A 21,477-nucleotide genomic window follows, 5' to 3' on the forward strand; every position below is an offset into this window, starting at 1 on the left:
ATATCAGAAATGTTTACTTATCTTTTTTAATCTTAGTGATAAATATTTACAGTAACAATGCTATTTTTAATATATTGTCTGTTACACTTTTCCTAGACCTTTATGAAGAACACACATTGGTCTCCCCCCTTGGCCTATATAAAGTTATATTTCACCAAAATATGTTAATGACATCACTTTTAAAACTTTATTCTTTATAAAAGTAAATAATTAAATTTATTTACATTTACCCTTAGAAATCCTGTAATGGGCAGTGCATTTGAAAATTACGATGTGTTTTCATAGAGACTTCTTGATAGCCTCTTTCTGAAGGATTACATAGGAAATATTTGGTACCTTAAGGTGGACCTTTGGACAAGAAAAAGTTTAAAGTACTTTATATATATATTGTAGTTCTTTTATCATAGGTTAAAATTGATTAAAAATGGAATGTGCAATAAAATTAATAATTTTATCTGTGTGAAAGTTGATATAATTTCCCTTTTTACCACACTAAATTTACTTTTAATGACTTGACAGGTGCTCTACTGTGGTCTAATCCAAAAAGGAAATCTGTACTTCACTCAGAAATCTTGTTCTTTTTTTCCCCTTAAGCAGTATATGGTCGTTCAGATCCCATGTGTGATGTCATTCCTTTGCTGCCTTATACTTTCACCTCTGAATTCAGATGATGAAGAACTCATCATTTAAAGAACACTGGCAAACTTTTGTCAAGTGAAAATTGTTAGCTACTTCATTGTTTACCAAAAGTAGCAAGAAAAATCATATCAAAAGAAGAGTTGTCAGCATTTATTTTGAACCTTGTTCTCTAGAATAGCAATGTGCTGTTAAGAGTGAAGAAAGCCAGCAGCCCTACAAATGTCAGTCATGTATATGTATCATGTATTATATTTCCTGCTCTTATGTCTTTACAAAGCTTGTCCTGTGTCTGTATCTTAGGTGATGAATACAGCTCACTGACTTGTTGTATGTCCCACCCTTTTTCTGTCCACTTATAGATGTACTCCAATACAGTTGCTTTAAGTGACGAGTTCATCGCACTGCAGCCATTGTCAAGGGCAAGGAATCAGCTGAGCAAACTTAGGTAGAGTAGGAGTAGAACCTTGTTAACTTCTGCATGCTAAAGGCCAATTAAACTATTTAAAAGATGGGCAGAGGCGTGAATTAAGAGTGGGGCATTTTTTGTTAGCACAGCTCTGACTCTAATTTGACCTTTATTAATACTGTATGTTTAGAACTAAAAATAAAAAGTGTTTCTTTATTGAGATGAAAATTCAGCATGAAAACAGGTCAGAGATCAATATACCTTGTTATATACTTTACACCTTAACTACCTTTTGTAGCACAATTCTAGTGCTTCTGCTTGTCGTATTCATATTTAAGAATGCTCCTGCATGCTGAGTTATTTAAGCTACCGAAATTCACCAAAAAATTTAAAAGTTTAAGTTTCTGTTACTTGAAAGTGAGTTGCCCATTTTTTATCTTGCCTTAATCTGTGTTGTAAATTCATGTGTATATTTGTCTTTGTACATTGTAATGATTGCTGAAGCATTTCATATCCTTGCTACTGTTTAGTGTATCTATAAATTGAACATAAATTTTATCTTATATATACCTTTATCTCCACAGACAGACCATTCTCTCATTTACCACAAAAAAACTCAATAGTCTAGAGATGTCTTTTGATAGAAGAGAATGAAAATGAAAGCTTAAATCCTATAACTGTTGATATTAAGATACCGAAACTTTAACTCCACTCTGGTTTGAAGAGAAGAAACAAATATAACTAAAATATTCCTTTAGTTTTGGCACTCTTTAATTTCTCATTTTATCAGTATTTTGTGGATTCTTAAATATATGTGTGTGTGTATATATATATATACACACATATATATTATTTTATATTTGCAAGTTTCTGATCTCTGCATTCATTTGATCAAATAAATGGCCTTGACAAAGCACCACTTAAATACCTCTTATGCAACTCTGTGGGTTCATAATTTTGAGCTGTTCTAAAGTTTTATCAGGCCTTTTGATTTTATTATTACCTTCAAGATTCTGAAATATTCTGCTTTGAATTATGAAGGTTTAATAATTGTAGATGAATATACAAATGAGTGTTTAAGTGGTAGCCAACTAAAATTTATGTTTAAAATAAGAATTAAAATTTAAACAAATTTCACCTTAGTTGAGCAAAATAAGTATATCACATTTTATCTGTATGTACTTTTCTGGAAACAGTGGCTATTCATCACATTTTTGAACATCTTATTTAACTCATAGGCAATAAGAGAGCTCATTATTTAAAGAGCACTCTGGCAAACTTTTGTCAAGTGAAGATAACTATTGCATTGAGAAAAATTGATATTTTTATGAAATCATTTTTACATATCATATTGGCTTAAATCAAACCCCCAAAAAACAAGGCAAGGAGATCATTAACTAGAGATCTCAGGCTCCATAATGATGTAACAAAGTAGTAAGCTTGACATTCATCTGTGAAAAAACAGTGATTGCAGAATATATTGATCAGGTAGCCTTCGCTGCAAGCCAATCTTCAGTCAGGTGGTCTAAGAAAGGGAAGAGAGCCCTGTTGGGGAGACAGTGGGCCTGAATGTTAATGGTGCCCGTGGCAGTGCTCCCTATATGTCCTAATCAAATTAGCCTCCATGTTATTCACCTATCAAATGATCATTTTACATGCTGTGATTTATTTACTACTGTCGGAGTCAGAGAAAAACAAAAAGAAGAAATACTGTGCTCAGTCGAAGGCCAGGCAGAAATAAGTTGCTTAAGTGAGCAGTGAGTGACCACCGGGCAGGCATGAAGAACAAGTGCCTACATACATCTACCTGTGGGTGCATCCTGTGAATTTTGAATACATCTTGGTTTTGAACTGCACTGAACAGTATTCCTGGGTGTTATCCACGGTAGCCTAATTGTTTCCAAGGAGGAAAATTATGCAGATATCAAGTATCTTTAAGAGCTTTCAAATCTTTAATCAGGGTAGAACCTCATAAGAACCATTAACACAAAACTATTAGCAGTTTTCTTTTGAATAAAATATTTTCCTCTCCCTAGTATTATTGGGAAAGCTATTGTAAAAAACTGTCTTTACATAAGCTTATTGTACTCTTAAAATCAAATAATTTTAACTGCTTTGTTTTTTATATATGTCGGTAATTCACCATAGCATTTTTTATAGAAGTAATTATTAGTCCTAAGACTGAGAAATACATAGAAATGAGGAAAATTTTGTTTTTTATTCAATAAGAACTTTTTAAAAATATATATATAGAATTTAAGAAAGGTTACAATTAGCTTGGCTGTGGGCACATACTCCTTAGAAGATCTGTAATACAAATATAGGAAAAGTAAAGAAGTTTGTTTAAATTAGTTAACACTAAAATATATGTCAGTTAAGGGTTAAATTAATTTTGTTTAATCAAGTCAAGCCGCCTTCACCCACATGTAACATTTGAAAGGCCATGTGACTGACCTGTCTAGTCTGCTGAAGTGCAGTTAGAGTAGGGAAGCCTTCTGAGAAGGGAGCATGAGAAGTGCCAAACAGGAGTTATCTTTGCAGTGAGAACCCTAAATCCTGGTGGCAAGGAATTTGTTTAATAGAAGAAATTTAATTTATTGAAAGAAACCTGGTTTTAATGTGGTTTTGTACACTGGAAAATCATGGCTTTATTTTGTGTTCTCTGTTGTATGCCCCTCAAGCTGCTGTTAGCTCTTTTGTGACGGTAAATGAATGTAGTGGTGTGTCAACATTCATTTGTGCCTCATAGATTGTGGACCGACCCCCACTGACTGTTTTGATTCTAAACCTGTATACAGTGAGAGTATTGTCTGTAACATGAGACTTGTTGCTTTTCTGTCCTTCCAGATGGAAGAAGATAAGGGTTCAGTCAGCTCAGCATATGAATTTGCTGAAAGCAAGCACAGAGGGGAGGACAGTAGGCACCTGCTAGCTGAGGCTTGCAGCCAGCAGGACAGTTCTTACGTGCACTAGGTAGTACTGCGCTGGACCTTCCTGGGGACGTATCCGCTAAGTTCTCACGAATGGGGCATGCTATGGGAGAACTGGCCTGACATTTCAGTTTTTACTTTACTAATTCCTTCATTGTTTCTCACGTTGTTTTGTTTACTTGTTTCCTTTTTCGTGATCTTTACTTTTTATATGTCCATCCCGTATATTTTATTAATCTTCCTTTGGAATTACAGTGTTGAATCGTACGTCATCTCAGATTCTTACCTAGTAAGGTCTCTCACAACCTGTTGTCTTCTATTCAAGAAGTTATTTATTCCTTTCACTTCTCCTTTTGAAAATTTGGCATACTAATTCTGTTATTTCTGAAGTCATTTTTCCCACCTGAAGTTGTAGTTGTGTATCGTTTTACACATCTTAATGTAGTTAGACCCTGAATTACTTATCTCAGTCTCCCTCTTAAGTTGAATGAACAAATGAGTACTTTGGCTTGGTATGGAATAGTTTTCTATGACTGATACTTACCATACTATCAGTTCTTCTCATAAACTTTCATAGTTATACCTTTGTAATAAATAAGTGTGAATTTATGAGAACCTGATTCATTCCCCTCTTGAGAAATAAACTCTTGACGACCACTTCTAGATCTAATTGGAAGATGCAAAATATTTTGATCGGTAGTAATTATGGGGGATAAAAATTCTTACCATTAATGTATTTTTACTTAGCCTGTTTACCATTTTGTATATTGTACAACATGTCCTTGAATAACATCATTTTGCTCAATGTCATTTCATTGTAATTGAGGTGCTGTAGGAACTTAACTTTTGTTTATATCTATTACCCTATGGTAAAATTTGTTTCATTATATGTTTTTTCATTTAAAGTTGCATAACCAACCTATCGATGACTTTTAAGTGAGGCCTTACTGTAATTACTCATCGAGAAGGTATTATTGTTTCATCTGGGATAAACCCTAGTAAATGGTGAAACTTTAAACCAAAGTTACTTGTAGATTGTAAACCTTAGCTCCTATAAATCAGACCATGGAACAGGCATAATAATATGAAAAATCTGAGTTATTCTGAAAGACAATTTTTAAATTACGTTATTTTTGCTTTTTTTTTTTTTTTAAGATTTTATTTATTTTTACAGAGAGGGAAAGAGAGGGAGGGAGGGAAACATTGAGTGTGAGAAATACATCAATAGATTGCCTCTCTCCTTCATGCCCCCAACTCAGAACCAGGCCCACAACCCAGGCATGTGCCCTGACTGGGAATTGAACTGGTGACTTTTCGGTTCATGGGCAGGCATTCAATCCACTGAACCACACCAGCCAGGGTTAAATTACATTTCTTTAGTGAGTTGCCCTAAATGGAAAATGTTGAAGATAATTAATCAACTCTTGGTTGTTATTAATTGAAAAGAAATTCAAGAGTTCTGAATTTTTATTTTGTTTTGGAATGCAAAGTTGAGTGGATATTTTATAAGACATGGATTTAATATTCCTCTGCATTGATGTGCCCAATTAAAATAGGCAATACAGTTAAAAATTGAGTTCTTAGAATGCTCCTATTAAATAACATGGGCCTTGTTATGGTTACTTTTACAAAGTGAATTTTCTTATCATTCTGTGATATTTGGTTTCCTTTATCTATAAAGAAGAAGTCAGAAGGATTCTCAAATAATGAATACGATCTTAGTAAAATTGTTTTGGGGGTATTACCCTGACTGGCAATTTCTTTTTTTCTGCTTATCACTGAATTTTAATTGGTTGAATAAAATATATCTTGAATATTTTTCTCCTCATGTATTTTGCCTTTGACATATATTTTGAGATAAAAACCACTTTTTAAAAATAAGTGTTATATAATATTCCTCTTCTTTTTTTTTTTTTCTGTCTTGAAATTCTATTTGTTTCTGTACTCAAACCTTGGTCAGCCATGCCAAATCAGGCAGAAGGCTTTGCCAAAGCCGTAAATATTGTCATGTGCTAGGGTCTTCTAGTCATCTCCCCCTACTGTCATCTGACTCTTAAGCCTCTCTTGTTTTGTCCTCATTTTTTTTTTTTTTTTTTTTTTGGTCTGTTGATTTCTGCTCTGAATGCCCTCTTTCAAGCTGTACCTAACAACCATAGTCATAGCAATAGGATGCTGGGGCTACTGCCTTTTTTCATTGTGGTCCAAGGTGCTTAAAGCCTCAGATCTGAAATGTACCACTTCCAAAAAAGAATACATTTTAAACAGTTTTAGCCAACTACAGGTCACCTTCCTCTTCTGTGACAAAGCTGCCTCATTTAACAAAGTAGTCACAGAAAACCTTAATGGCCTGTATTCAGTTGTTTACCACTAAAAGCTATACTGAATGAGTAAAATTCTGTAAGCAAATAGAATAAAACATTTAAAAGACTAATATTAATAAGGATGCCACCCATGGCAGGAACTAGATGCATATCTGATAAATATAACTGGCACTTTATAAAACTAGTATTATTTTCAAATGTGCGCTGACATATTGAGCAGCTTTTTCACCTGGAGGTTGAAGTAAAAAAGTATTATTATTGACATTAGTTCTTCCAAACACCCTGTGACATGCTGTAAATGATTGATATTTAGAAAACTGAATTCTTAATATCAGCTGTGCCATGACTTGGTGCATTAATTAGTGTCATTCTGCTTTACCTTCTCCATTTTGGGGGGATTCTGTCATTAAAGTTCCTTGTCATATAGCCCTGACAGGTGTGTCTCAGTTAGTTGGGCATCATCCCTCAAAGTGAGGGTCGCTGGTTCAATTCCCAGTCAGGGTACATCCCTGGGTTGCGGATTTGGTCCTCGGTCAGGGTACTTAAAACAGGCAACCAGTTGATGTTTCTTTCTCACATCAATGTTTCTTGCCCTCTCTTTCTCCCTCCCTTCCCTTTTCTCTCTCAAAAGAAAAAAATTCCTTGTCATATATTGTTATTTATACAACTGCATTATTAAAATAAAGGAGCCTGTCATTTTGAAATTAGGAATAAGCTAAATTATTAAAATAAGCTTACCTAAAAATATAATTATTGCATGTTTATTTTCATAGTTAGATTTAGGCAACACATATAAAAGACAGCGTGAAGGTATTTTATTTATAGTTTAACCATCTTCCAAAGTTATTTTACTTAGAGAGAAGGAAAGAGGGGAGTAAGTTTGGAGTAGTGCATGTGAGCTTGAGGCATGTTTTGGAGAGATAGACCTTGAGTCCTGTTGCAATTCTGAACAGTAAGATGAAGCTATTACTACTTGTTTTAGGGGTTTTATTATTCTTAACCAAATTTGGAATTTGGTAATATTTTTATGACTTGATTTCACCTTTACAAGAAAAATATTTCCTTAAACACAAACTTTTTTTTTCATGATTATAGTTTAAGGCTTCTTTCCAAATACCTCCTTTAAGGCAATACAAGGTGCTCACTTTGAATATCAAGTATATAAACCAATTTTAAGGGCAAAAGAACAAATATGGTTAATAGTTCAATAATTATTATTTAAACTTAACATTATTTGATTTGGTAGGTAAGATGTGATAGGAATGATTAAAAGATTTAGGAATGTATGATAAGTTTTTAACATTTGGAAGATTTAAGAAAGGTATTTTGTAGAAGCTTCTAATAGGAGAAACTCGAAAATGTTTACCATTGTTGATATAAAAATAATGGAAATATGAGCAGTGAGCCAGAATTTATTTCAAAAGCAAGTTCTGTAAAGATGAAAATTTTTATTAGCCATACGTAGTCATGTTGAATCTCCACAGTTGTTTTGCTTGGCAGCTTTAAGTGACCTGGTGGTTCCCGGGAAGCAAGAGTGGTAGAGTGTGAGTCATACAAATTAATCAAAATTTTTTATAAATTAAAAGTTACTTTTTTTGTGCCATCAGGTAGACACATCCATGACCATACTTTCTATTTCTTCTTTTTTAGTATTTACCTTTTTTATTTCTTTTCTTTTTTTTTAAGAAACCCTGATCTCCTCTCCTTACTTTGAATGAAATGAGATCTAAATGTTCCACACCATTACCAGTTATACTGGCAGCTGTGGTTACATGTACTGTGGCTGGGCTCCCAGTTCCTAAATATATGAGATCAAAGATATGTAAGGGAAAGTGGTAGAGCTTGAAGGTTTGCTGGAGAACAGTATGGTATTTTCTATAGATAGCTATGCAAAAACACAATTCAGCATTTTCAGAGCAGCAGGCTTTTGTTTTGTTCTGTTTTTTTCTCATTAGGGAAAAAAAGAAACACTTTGCTTAGTTCAAAAGGTGAACTGAATAAGTCATTTCTTTATATTATTTTTTGATATTTCAAGATGTTTACTCTGTTGGATTACCCATATAGTAATACCTGTCATTAGGTTTTAAAGTGAAAGATGTTGAATGCAAAGCAAAGTCATTACCTAAACAGTGTTCTCCACATAGGTGAATACTCAAAAGCTACTGACCTTATGGATTTCATCTTCAGTGAATTCCCATCAGCTGGTGTTAAGCACTAGCTATACAGACAGAGTACATGTTGTTCAACTGAAAAGAGCCAAACTCCTTACTTTCTAGTTTCTGGTCCAGTTCAGTGGCCCCCAGATAAATGTGGTGTAGGACCAGTTAGTCGTTTTCTTGTTTTGTTTTGTTTTGTTCTTTTTAAGTTCCAGTCCATCACAGACCAATACTTTTATAAAATAGAATAAAAATTAATTAGTAGGAAATGAAAATTAAAAGATATAAAATAAGCCCCAATTTAAAAATTATTTTTAGATTGAATAGTTATAAAAGTATTCTGCCAAATTGCCTTAAAATTTTCTCATCTTTCATTCTGAGACTAGAAACATTTATGTCCTCATGAGTCAGTAAGTGTTTTTGGATGAACCCTGATCTGTGGATCATGCTTTGAGTCGCACTGGTCTTCCTGCAAGGGGCAGGAGTAACAATCACTCTCTCTTATGTTTAGGCTAAATGTACTGAATAAACATCATACTTTTCTGTCCACACACAGTTATTACTCATTCTTTTCTCTTAGCCTGGAATGCTCTTTCTTCGCCATCTTCAGCTATTGAAGTCCCATCCAGTCTTTATAATGTATTTCAAGTGCCATCTTTTCATCACCTCTTTTATGCTCTCCCGCCATTACCAACAACAGCTGGGTTTGCACTTTCTCTCCTCTTTTTTGATATTTGTAGTCTGCCTCATGCCATAATTGTAAGAAGGTGGTATAATGGCATGGTAAGATGTATGGACTCTGGAATCAAAGAAACCAAGACTCAAGCCCCAGCTGGGTGACCTTGGACAAGTTCTTAACCTCTGTGTCCTCATCTATGTCAAATGCATAGGAGTATGGTGCCTATCCCAAAGGGTTGTTAAAATTTTTAAATGAGATAATCCATGAGAAGCATCTCACATAAGAACTGGCACATTCCTAGTAAGCATTTCTTTAGTATAACTGCCATTATTATTTTTTCCTGATTTATCTCCCATCCTTTATTTAGCACAGTGCCTTGCTTAGTAAATATAGGTTGAATTTAAGTGTTTGTGCCATTTAAGTGATGCAATCAAGCAGTGGAATAGAATCCAGAAAGAGATTACTGATAGTTGGAGAGGTGATGATGGTATTTAAACTGAACTTGGTGAGGAGTCAGCATTCTGACCCTAATTGGTGACAGGCTGTGACACATGCCCACAGGCAGGCAGCAGAGCCTGGTTGGCTGTATGGAGACTATATAGGAGCATTGGGAAGTAGAGCAGGAAAGTCAGTCTCGGGTCAGTTTATATAGGGCCTTAAAGGCCTCCCTGGTGTATTGTACTTTCTCCTTTGTGTATTATGTGGGGTCTGTAAAGTCCTGCTTCCTACAGAGGGTGATTTTTTGAGGTGGAGGAAACTGGAGCCCAGGGGCCCAAGGAGGAAACTGGGAAATGGAGGAAATCCTGTTAACCTAAACCAACCTTTCCTAAACTCTTCCTTTGAATATTTCCTCCTGGTGTTGATTAATGTTCCCTTGGGTCTTGGGGCTCTGTTACTGTGTAAGAATTGTGGTATGTCTAGCTCTCCCCTTGGAGACTGACCACGCATACTGACTTATTGACAATCCCTTGCTCAGAAAGTCTGTTTAGACTTTTGTTGAACTAGACTTAATTGGCCACAGAACTTTTTTTTTTTTTTCATGAAATGTCTGTAAATATCTCACAAAATACAGTTTAAGAAACAATACCAAAAATATTTCTAAACCAAGGCTATTAAGAAAGAAGTAAAATTTGCCTATTTCTCAGTGCTTACCAGATCTTAGGGCATTGGTGCAGTCAGGCAGTTGCCAGACAGGAACTATGTTGACTTGCACTGCTTGGTATTAGGTGGTTTGGCAGGACTTCCCCAGTTGATTAGGTTCAAAATGCCAGGTTATTTACATTCTATCACATCCATCTCTTCTGTCCATCATGAGTGTCTCCACCAATGTCCCATGTTGCCATACTTGCTCTTCCCACTTGGTGATTCCCAGCCTTTGTGAATAGCAACCCTTTAATGAATCTATTTTTTGTTGTTTTTCCTTTACACTTTTGAAAGATATATTATGCCATATGTTATATATGTAAAGGAAACTGAATGAAAATAAGCTCGTTTAAAAGGACGAACCTTGAAAAATTTAGGAGTACTCTTGACTACCAAAACCAGGGTTGGGATTCATTGAGTTATGTATCATACCATTTTTTTCGTTCATTTAACAAGATTAAAATTAGTAGTAATATGGCTTAAAGTTCTCTTGATGTGTTATTTATGCCTGAATCAATATAAATCTTGCATACTTTGAGAAATTAATTCAATTTTAAATGTTAATACTACTTAGTCACTTGTTTAATTGATTTTAATACATGTACTATCAGTTAATTTTTAAAAAGTAAGATGAGCTAATTATGGGCATGGTTAGCACTTAATAGTTGCTCAGCAATTTAAGATAAATTTGCACTTATTTTCAAGGATATATATAAAGAGAGTTCTTAGAACCTGGCATGTAGTAACACTATGTAAAGTATTTGCTACTATTGTTATTATTATTTTTATAGTTTTTGGGGATTGGGATTAGGTCCTGCCTTGTTGTTACTTCCCAGTCTTCAAAATACTGGGTTGGCTAATAAGTCTGTATGGTTTTTTTCCATAAAACAAAAGACATTTTTCATTTTCACCAATAACTATTGATTTGAATATTTTTAGTATGTTGGCTATTTCCTGCATGGTATAACAATTGTCCTCAGCGTCTCGATTGATCACTGTCAACTTCAGTGGATCTACCCAACTGTGGAGCATCATCCAGTGAGAAATCCCCAGCACAAAACTTTGCAAACCACTTTGACACATTCGATCAATCATAGCACCTTCTCCGTACACTGCACGAATCTTTTTTGCATTTCAATTGTCTTTTTACTTTTCTTGAAATAATAAAGCATAATATGCTGAAAATGTTGCGTATTTTCTTCCATCTTCACTATTGAAATGTCTACACAAAAATTCACCAATTTTGTTAAGTTTTTTTTAAGTGTACTCTGATATGACAGCTGTCAGACTACAACTTAACAAAATTGTTTCGAATGAAGTTAAAGACACCTAAGCGCTACTAGAACCATTTTATGGAAAAAACCAGACACACTTTTTGGCCTATCCAATAGTTCACACTTGATTGCTAGGCATTTTAAATTGAAATTGCAGGAGCATTTCACCTGCACAAAAACTCAAGAATTAGAATTTATTAGGTTTCTGAGTAGTTGATGTAAATCATTTGACCATAATAAATTAATAAGACATTAAAATCCAAAGTCTTTGCAGATTTAAATAATATCCAGCTACTTGTTGTTATATAATTATTTTACTTAACCTCAAATTTAGGATACAGTGCTGTTTAAATATTTTGTATGATTACTCTTAAATAAATCCTTCCATAACATACATATCCATATTATAGAAAACAGGTTTACTATATATATAACTTTTAGTTTTAAAGTGCTTGTTGTAACTTTTTAATGCTTTTTGGAAGTCCAAGTCTATAAATAACTAATTTTTTCTGCTTTAATTTCTCCAGCTTACTGAAACAAATTCAAGTATCAAGTGCTTGGACTCCATGTGCTGTTTCTCAGAAGGAGAAACAGCGTGCACATCTGTTAGAAGAATGCTGGAACGACTAATAGGAAGATGTAGTCCGACCCATGTCAGCAGGTGTGAAATTTCTCTAAGTAGTCTTTGCTGCAGATGAGTATCCTATAAACTGGAACACATGAACATGCATCTCTAGATACCTAATAAATCAGCAGCTGGTTTTATCAACTGAAGCAGGAAGTGTGCTATTTATTAGCACTCTTTGATGGTAGATTTCACTTTGTGTCTTTGAGCAAGGGTTTCTTTCACTAACGAAGAAAAAGCACCTTTAAAGGAACTTTTCATCTAATGAACAAAAATTTTTTCTTCAAAATTTTTCTAAAACATGGTGAACAGGAATATGTACATGGTATGCTTACTTGGCTTTTACATAACTTTTTAAATTATACCTATACTGCTGTTTTATTTCCTATATATTTTTGGGTTTGGTTTTTTTTTTTTTTTTGGTGTTTCTTTTGTTTTTTTGTACTAAATCTATACGTAATAGCTAAATCAAAGATTTCGCTTTTTTTATTCTTCATCTATATTTCCTAGTCAGTCATTTGAGACTTTGAGGTATTTTGAAACACAAAAGGCTATATTGCTATTCTCCTACCCCTTTTTATCACTGTAATGAGGTTTTAAAATGAGTTGTTTGATTTTTTAAGTTTTTACTTTGTATTTATGGTCTAATTAAAAGTTGATAAGTTAGAACAGGCTCTTCAAATTATGATGTATTAGAATCTTTGCATTTTTTGTCCCCTCACAAATCTTTTTCTTAAAAAATTTACCAAAGCTTGCTTTTGTGATTCTTAACCAGTATAATTTTGGGGTAAATTCCACTTTAATTTCTTCATACAGTTCCCCCAAGAGACATATTATTTAGGGGATATTATTATTATTTAGGAAATATTAAGGAGTAGAAATAATTTCACACTTTGATGTTCTCTTAAAGGTGGCTGTTATCATATGTACTTATTTTCACTTGGAATTGTAACATATTTTTGTAGGACTTTATTTTTTTATTTTCCTAATAAAATCTTTAACAGTAATTAATATCTTATTTGATAGACTAAATATATTTCCAATTTTGGTCCAACATCTAAGGTTATAATTATTGGTTACTACTTTCATTATCTCCTTTTTGTTCTTCAAAAGAATCTAAAAAGTTTTTGAGATCTGTCTATATTTTTTCTAGTGAATAAAATTATACAATACTCAAAACCACTTGGTGCTTTTCAAAGGGCTATATGAAAATTGCCATAGATCCATTAACATTATATTTCAAGTTTGCAAGTTATTTTGATATGTAGATATTTGTTTTTGTTTTGTTATAAGATTTTATTTATTTTTAGAGAGAGGGGAAGGGAGGGAGAAAGAGAGGAAGATAAACAGCATTGTGCGAGAGAGACATTAGTTAGTTGCTTCTCACACACCCCCAACTGGGGACGTGGCCCACAGCCCAGGCATGTGCCCTGATGGGGAATTGAACCAGCAACCTTTCTGTTTGCAGGCCATCCCTCAATCCACTGAGCCACACCAGCCAGGGCTTGTTTCTGGGGTTTTTTTTGTATTTAATTGTATTACTGAAATATATTTGGCATTTCTCTTGATTTTGGAGCAGCCTCTATTCTACATTTCTATTTCATGTCTAAAAGGAAAAGTAAGTCTGCACCTCTATCTTGGCCTATTTCACTAACATATTAAACTGAAGAGGGCATCACTAGTGCTTTCATGTAGTATATTTCTCTGCTGATTAAATTTTCACTATCCAGGCATAAAAATTCTACTTACATTTTAGTAACTGATATGTCAGAGGAATATGCCGTGTTGCACCCTACAGGACTGTAGTCGAGCAGTAAATGATTTTCTGTATTTATGAACGGTTACTTTATCCGAATCGAAACTACTTTCTAAATAGAAAGGAATTAATAGTTGACCTGTAATTCAGATATTTAATACTCTATCAAATAGGATATTTAACATGTGTGCTTTGAAAAAATAAAAAATGAAGGGAACCTACCTAATGAGATTTTCCTATGTAAGCAATGGTTGGAAAGAGGAAAAGTTTATATAACATATTGACAGTTTGAGAGTGGAAACTTGACTCCAGGTAATTGGGGTGTTCATACTTAACATTTTATCATATATGTCTGAGTCAACCTTTTCTTGCATGGATACTTACTCTAAGAAATGTTCACAGTTCCATTTTATTCATATGTTTTATGAAGAGTGAGTGCCTACTATGTACCAGGCTCAGTTCTAGGTACTAGAGAGATGGCAGTAAACAAGCCCTTCCTTAAACTAAGGTGGGTATTGTTTAAGATTTTCTGGAAACTAGTAAATTCTGTAAACCACTGGTATGGTTGTTGCTTGTCAGTTTTCCTCTTTACCAACTTTGTAAAATGGCTAGGTTCCAGACCTCATTATGACTGCCCACTTAATCAATTTAAATATGAACTATATAGAGAGTCTCTTAAAAAACAGCAGATGTTGGATAAAAGTGAATTTGGACCATTTATTTTTTTAAGTATATTTTATTGATTATGCTATTACAGTTGTCCAAATTTTTCCCCCTTTGCCACCCTCACCCGGTACCCCCCTTTCCCTCCAGCAATCCCCCAACTTAGTTCATGTCCATGGGTCATGCATATAAGTTCTTTGGCTATTCCATTTCCTATACTGTTGTTAACATCCCCCTGTCTATTTTGAGCCTACCAATTTGTGCTTCTTAATCCTTGTACCTATTCCCCCATTCTCCCCCTCCCCCCTCCCAACTAATAACCCTTCAAATGATCTCCATACCTCTGATTCTCTTCCTGTTCTGCTTGTTTGCTTAGTTTGTTATTTAGATTCGATTATTGATAGTTGCGAATTTATTGCCATTTTAATGTTGTTTTGATTTTATTCTTTTTCTTATATAAGTCCCTTTAACATTTCATATAATAATGGCTTGTGATGATGAACTCCTTTAGCTTTACCCTGTCTGGGAAGCACTTTCTCTGCCCTTCCATTCTCGATGATAGCTTTGCTGGATAGAGTAATCTTGGTTGTAGGTCCTTGCTTTTCATCACTGCCAGTCCCTTCTAGCCTATACAGTTTATTTTGAGAAGTCAGGTGATAGTCTTATCGGTATTCCTTTGTAGGTAACTCTCTACTTTTCTCTTGGTGCTTTTAAGATTCTTTATCTTGAAGCTTTGGCATTTTAATTAGGACGTGTCTTGGTGTGGTCCTGTTTGGGTCCATCTTTAGAACTCTGTGCTTCCTGGACTTGTATGTCTATTTCCTTCACCAAATTAAGGAAGTTTTCTTCCATTATTTTTTCAAATAAGTTTTCAATTTCTTGCTTCTCTGCTTCTCCTGGCACCTCTATGATTCGGATGTTGGTATGTTTAAAGGTATCCCAGAGGTTTCTTAGCCTATCCTTTTTTATTTTTTAATTATTTTTTCAAATTATTTTTTCTTCTTGTTGTTCTGAATGAATGCAGGAAGAATGCTTTTTTTCTTCCTTGTGTTCCAAATCATTGATTTGATTCTCAGCTTGATCCCTTCCACTGTTGGTTCCCTGTAGATTTTTCTTTATTTCACTTGATATAACCTTCATTTCTGCCTAGGTCTTTCTTATGCTGTTGATAACTCATTGCGGGCCTTTTAAGAGAAGTCTCTTGAGAATCCTGTTTCTTCTGCTGTCCCAGCCCTCACTAGTTTTTACAGTCAGAAATTATGAGGACTTACCTTCCTGGCGGTGGAACCGTGGGATGAGTGGTCTGCTCTGGGGCAGGGAGCGCTTACTCCCAAGGTATCCCTCCAGATTTTTATCCAGCACACGTGGATGTGGGACCGCCTGTTCTGTGTGTCTGCGCCTCTCTGTGCCACTCCACCTCTCCATGTTTCTGCCCCTTCTACCCACCTGGATGAATGTGGCTTCCGCAAATCCTTGATTGTCGGACTTTCATACAGCTCAAATTTCTGACAGTTCTGGGTGATACTTGTTTTGTAGTCTAGTTGTAATTTTTGCTCTAGTAGTGCGAGGAGGCGAGGTGTGTTTACCGACACCTCTATCTTGACCAGTGAATTTGGGCCATTTTAAATGCTAGTCTCTTACTCTAACATCTTTGTTTAAGGAAAGTGGGAACCCTAGATAATTTTATATCATGTATTTATTGTTAAGTTCTTTTAGTCTTCTAAGAAAAGTCACCTTTGACTTGGTAATCCTAATATTGTCCTTAAAGTAGGTTAAGGTGTTTTAAACATGGCAGGCTGTTTTTGATCTTGAGTTACTTAAGCTTAAATTAATACAATTGCAAATAAAGTATTATGTAATGTGTGTTTTACGGGCTTTATCATTCAGACAGTAGTTAATTTTTCCAGACCAGTAGAGGATCATTTGTTCATAATTAAATGAAAACTCTAGTGACTTATGGGTGTCTTTGATGCCTATTCAATAAACCACTCACTACATTCAAGCTAATTATGCTATAATCTTTAGAACAGAATTTATAGCTGAAAAGAAATAAATTAGGACTATGTTGCTATTTTATTCCAAAGCTTTTGGTAAGTGTGATTTTTGTTTGTTTGCTTCTGTGATGTCAAAATATGGCCTAGTTACTTTTCAGTAAAACTGAATATGTGTAATTCTTTATAACATACTTATTTTTATCAAATTAAGATTTTAAGAGCATCTTATGCTCTACTGTAGAAAATGTTTTAATGCTAGCAAATGTCTAAATTTTGACTATTTTCATATGATGACTAGAGCATTATTTTCCCCAAATTTTTGTTTAATAGAAGTGGAATGTTTGGTCAGTCAGTGCTAGTGTGAAGAACTTTTTAGCATTTAAAAATGAATCAATCAGTGATTATTTTCATACTCAAATTGCACTTTGGTCCTAAGTTTTAGAGTAAATTTTTTTTCTCAATTAAAGCATAGGTTCTGGTGAGCCAAACTTTTCTCTTATTGTTACTTTAGATCATGGAGTGCATCGGATCCTTTCTATACCAACGACAGGAGCATCTTGACTCTCTCCACAATGGACTCATCTACTTGTTAAAAGAGCAGTCAGTACTTTGTGGGAGCCATTTCAACTCCTTTCCTAAAATTCAGTGTGATCATCCTGGTAATGGCCACACTAGCTCTGCAGAATAACCTTCTGAAATCTCTGGAGTAGTTTGTACACACTCAAGAGTTATATCAGCAAACAAACAAGAAGCATTAGCATGAACCACCCTCAACCACTTTTGTTTAAATCTGAACATGTTAAAATTTGTGAATAAAGAGACATTTTCCATCTTCCTCTGGGATGTCCCTTGTGCTTATGGGACTCCTAATGACATTTCAGCCTCTTGCTAAGGCCACCATATTTTAATATCAAGGTAGAAAAGAAATAATTTCTAGTTAATTGTATTTTTGAGTATTAGCTTAGTTATTGAGTCTTCTATTTAAATCTGCTTCTGTAAATTATGCTGAAAAGTTTGCCTTGAAAACTATTTTTTTATTAGAGTTATATTTGAAGCTTTTCATGGGAAAAGTAAATGTGAATAGTAAGGAATTTTGGTCCCTTAGTGACCCATGTTGTTAATTCATTAGTGCTTTCTAAGTTCATAGAGAAAATTAGGAGAATGTGTTTCTAACTATTATTTACTGCCCTATGAGTAGTAAATATATACCAGTACCAAACTTAATGTACTGGAACAGAACCAGTAAAGTTAACTGTATACATGCAAAGGGTATTTCATATCTTGTTCATAAATCGGGACAGTCCATTCACCAAATTTCAAATTGATGTTTATTAATATTTTTATGACAATATAAAGTGGGTAGATTAGGTACCATTAGCATATTATTATTTAATGTGTTTATCTTTGGCTCTTTTGCATGCTTTAATCTGGGTAATATAGTTAAATTTGGTTTTTCTCTAAAGGTTCTGTTTATAGTATTTTTATGACACTGTTGTAAAGTTCAACTATATCAATAAAAAAACAAGTTTGGACAGTATTTAAATATTGCAAATACTTTTAATTATACAAATCAAAATGTTAAGGTAATAATAAAAGAGAAGAGCCTCTTTCTGTCGATTAGAATTGTTCTTGCTTTTCAGTAAGTTAGATTTTAGAATAAAGTATCTCACACAAGAATCCTGTTATGTTAGTTTATGTTACCTAAGTCACAGCAGACTACTACAGAAAAATGAATCTGCCCAGTGTTTCATTATAAGGTATATTTTCAGATATGGCTATAGAATGTAAGTGAAACAAAATCTAAAATGGTAAATTTTATGGGGTAATGGCAGCAATAATTAAAATGCTAAGAATGATTAATTTGAATATATTCAGTATTAACTCACTGCATTTCAATTCTTAATTTCCATCCTGAATTTATAATGTAGATCCGCTGTTTGACATTTGTTTTGATTAAAAGCAATTATTGTTTTAAAATTTGGAAATGATTATTGGTTTAATAACTATTACCCAGCCCTAAGCATATATAATGATGGTGTACATATACACTTTAAACTGTATGGAAATGCTTAAATAAGGTTTTGCAAAAGTTTTCCATGTAGTTGAGAATATAATTCCTTTGTGTAGATTTTTGTGCAACACTCCACCCGCTTCTCATTTCGTGAATATTTGGACTTCTTCAGTTTGTCTCTTAGGGAAGGAATGGCAGAGCCAAGAATTAAGACTACCTTTTTTCACTGGTAGTCTTATTTTCTTGCCAATACATCCTTCTTTAATAATGCAAGGATATTGGATTAGAATTTCAGCCTAAATATTAATTTTCATAAATAGCCCTTCTTTAACTTAGATATTCCAAAACTGCTTTACAAAGATCCTGTTACTCTGGAAATTCGTTAAAGGGATAATAAAATGTATGCATAGTACACTCACCAATTTATGTTCCAGAAGAGGAAATATTGCAAAAAATATTCAGTAATTTACTGGAGGATATTATGGAATTTGCTTTTCTTAGAATGTATTATGGAATGTTCACATAACAAAATGACATTCAGTAGGCCTGCATTACATCTACCTTACAGTGTTTATTTGCCGTCAACTAAACTGACTAGTGACCCTGGAGAAGGACTGCAGAGCCACCAAGCTCTCTTCTGACCAACTGCAGCAAGGCAGGGGGTCAGCTAATGTGTGTGGTGCTTAAGGTGTGATTGATGTTATTTCTTTCCTACTTGAAATTATTTAAGAACTTATTTTAAAAAGGTAAATGCATCCACTGATAAAGCTCATCCTACTATATTGTTCAATACCTCTTGTTTAAAGGAAGGTTATCTTATAATTTTAAGAAAAGGGTTTTCTTCTATTTATTTAATACTGGAGTTGTCTATAAGCTTCCAGTAGTTTTCTAGTGCTAATATATTGTAAAACTATTACTACATAACCAGTAACCACAGAAAATTTGCCCTTTGCATGCATATTTAAAATTCTTTGGAAGGTACGATGTTTTTAACTAACTTACTCTCATCTGCCAAAACCAGAGTAAGATGCTACATGTGTTATTACTGGTTAATTAAAGGTCTTGAATCTGTTTTCCTCACTTGCTTGCCTTTGCCTAGTCGGAAGGCTGTAGCCCTGAAGCTAGTAGCAAGCACCACGTCAGTTTTCAGAATTCCCCATCTGCTGCTTTATGTGACTCAGCACCCTGCCTCAGCTTTAGCAAGCATTAGGCTCACCCTAGGGGGGAGTGTAGTGTGGGCCAGGAGAATACAGATACCCAGATTTGCTGTGGGAGAGAATTTACAGTTTGAATTTCGCTTAAATACCCTGCTCCTTGGGTCTTAATTTCCATGGTGTTCAAAGGCTTCCCAGACCTACCCTCACACTAGCACTGTCCTTTTTAGAAAATTAAACAGAGGCATATCCCCCTGTTAGGAGATAGTTCTACACAGACCAGGGTCATTTCTGCTGCATAAGACTGTGAAATTGGACTATTGGACTTGTGTGATAAACTTCAGACCCCTTTCTGATAGATAGGAGTCAAGGCTGGCAAAAAATGTTAAATACTGGAATTTTTTTTAAATGCTAGTCTGAAAAGTTATTGGGGTCTGGAAGAAAAGGGAAAATTATTCATGCTTGTATTTTTCATGTAAAGATCTGTTTGGGGTATGATATAAGCAGGTATTGGTAAAACTAACACACCAAAGAGATGTGTAAAACATGTTTTATTAATTTTGAGTCCCCTTTTAGAGACATTTTTATTCCTATCCTGAATTGAGTTATCTATTTTCATAAAAATGGAACATTATTAACATGCTGTTTATGAGATGACTTGAATGGTATTCCTACAAAAAATACATCCTAATGATATGTTTGTAATAATGGTGATTATTAGATTTCTATGAGGAATTAGTAGTTGTAAATATTGTAGCAACACTTAGTGTAAAATTTTGGACCTCAGACACTGGCTGTCTAATATAATCCTATAAAAATTTTATACATTTTTAGTAAATGTATAGTTATTGTACAGCTCTCAGTAATTTTTTAAAGTTCATGAAATTATATTTATCAAATAAAAATTTTCCTATATAATTAAAAGTGTTTTTCCATCATTTAAGCATACTAAGCCTCTCCACTCATTGCAATCAGCACTGCCAAGTTTGTTCTGAGTTAGATTTCACTACATTTGCCCTCCACTGCGGTACAGGAATACCATTATGCCTGTCACTGACTGCAGTTTTCAGAAATCTAGTTCTTCGGTTGCCCAGGTTAGAGGTCACCGGCACAGCTCCTGAGAAGAGGGGCCTGATGGGAATGCACCAGCTGTAAAGACCAACACGCTCAGCTAGAACTTGGGTCATTCTGGAATAGCCAGCCAGTGTGAATTGGAAATGCCTTGGCCATCGAAAATAATGTGCTATCTTTAAAATATAACTGATGTAATGTATATTTATATATAAAGTAGTCTAACCTTCTAATGACAATTATTATTCGTAATGTTTCCTCAGTTGCCAGAAACAGGTGTATATGTTTAACCAACTTTTATTAAAAGGTAAGCTGTTGTCTTTGCCCAAGTGTCATATTTACAAAAGATGACAATGTTTGATATATGTAGTCTGTTTTTATTTCTGAAATGAATATGATCCTGGACAAGTCAAATTTCTCTTAACTAAGCATCTGTTTTTATTTAAAAAGCATTTGAGGGTTTAGACAATCTTTAGCATAACTTCAGTTTTTAACTTATTGTACAATATGATGGGTCATGCTTTTAAGAGATTTAGAACAAAACATTTTATGAACATTTCACCATAAAATGTAGTGAATTCATAAACAGTTGAAGTTTTATTTTTAAGAACTCACTGACTTGAAGGACAAAGCTATTATAAATGGAGAAAAGTCC

General features: G+C 34.1%; 1 protein-coding gene across 3 annotated transcripts in view; it reads left to right on the forward strand.

The window, feature by feature from the left end:
- ATP11B (ATPase phospholipid transporting 11B (putative)) overlaps positions 1 to 18,168 on the forward strand; it is a 114,428-nt gene extending 96,260 nt beyond the window's left edge. The window contains exons 29-31 of one of the 3 annotated variants that reach the window (XM_090274386.1): positions 999 to 1,084; positions 12,076 to 12,209; positions 17,098 to 17,161. In XM_090274386.1, coding sequence (XP_090130512.1) covers positions 999 to 1,084; positions 12,076 to 12,178 — 189 coding nt within the window. In that variant the 3' untranslated portion in view covers positions 12,179 to 12,209; positions 17,098 to 17,161. Of the gene's footprint in view, positions 1 to 998; positions 1,085 to 3,892; positions 4,013 to 12,075; positions 12,210 to 17,097 lie in introns of those variants that run through there. The other 2 variants (XM_090274394.1, XM_090274376.1) reach the window with 2 other exon arrangements.
- Positions 18,169 to 21,477: the final 3,309 nt, after the last annotated feature.

Source organism: Furipterus horrens, unplaced genomic scaffold, assembly GCF_987537825.1.
Source record: "Furipterus horrens unplaced genomic scaffold, mFurHor1.1.pri manual_scaffold_1, whole genome shotgun sequence".
Taxonomy (NCBI): Eukaryota; Metazoa; Chordata; class Mammalia; order Chiroptera; family Furipteridae; genus Furipterus; species Furipterus horrens.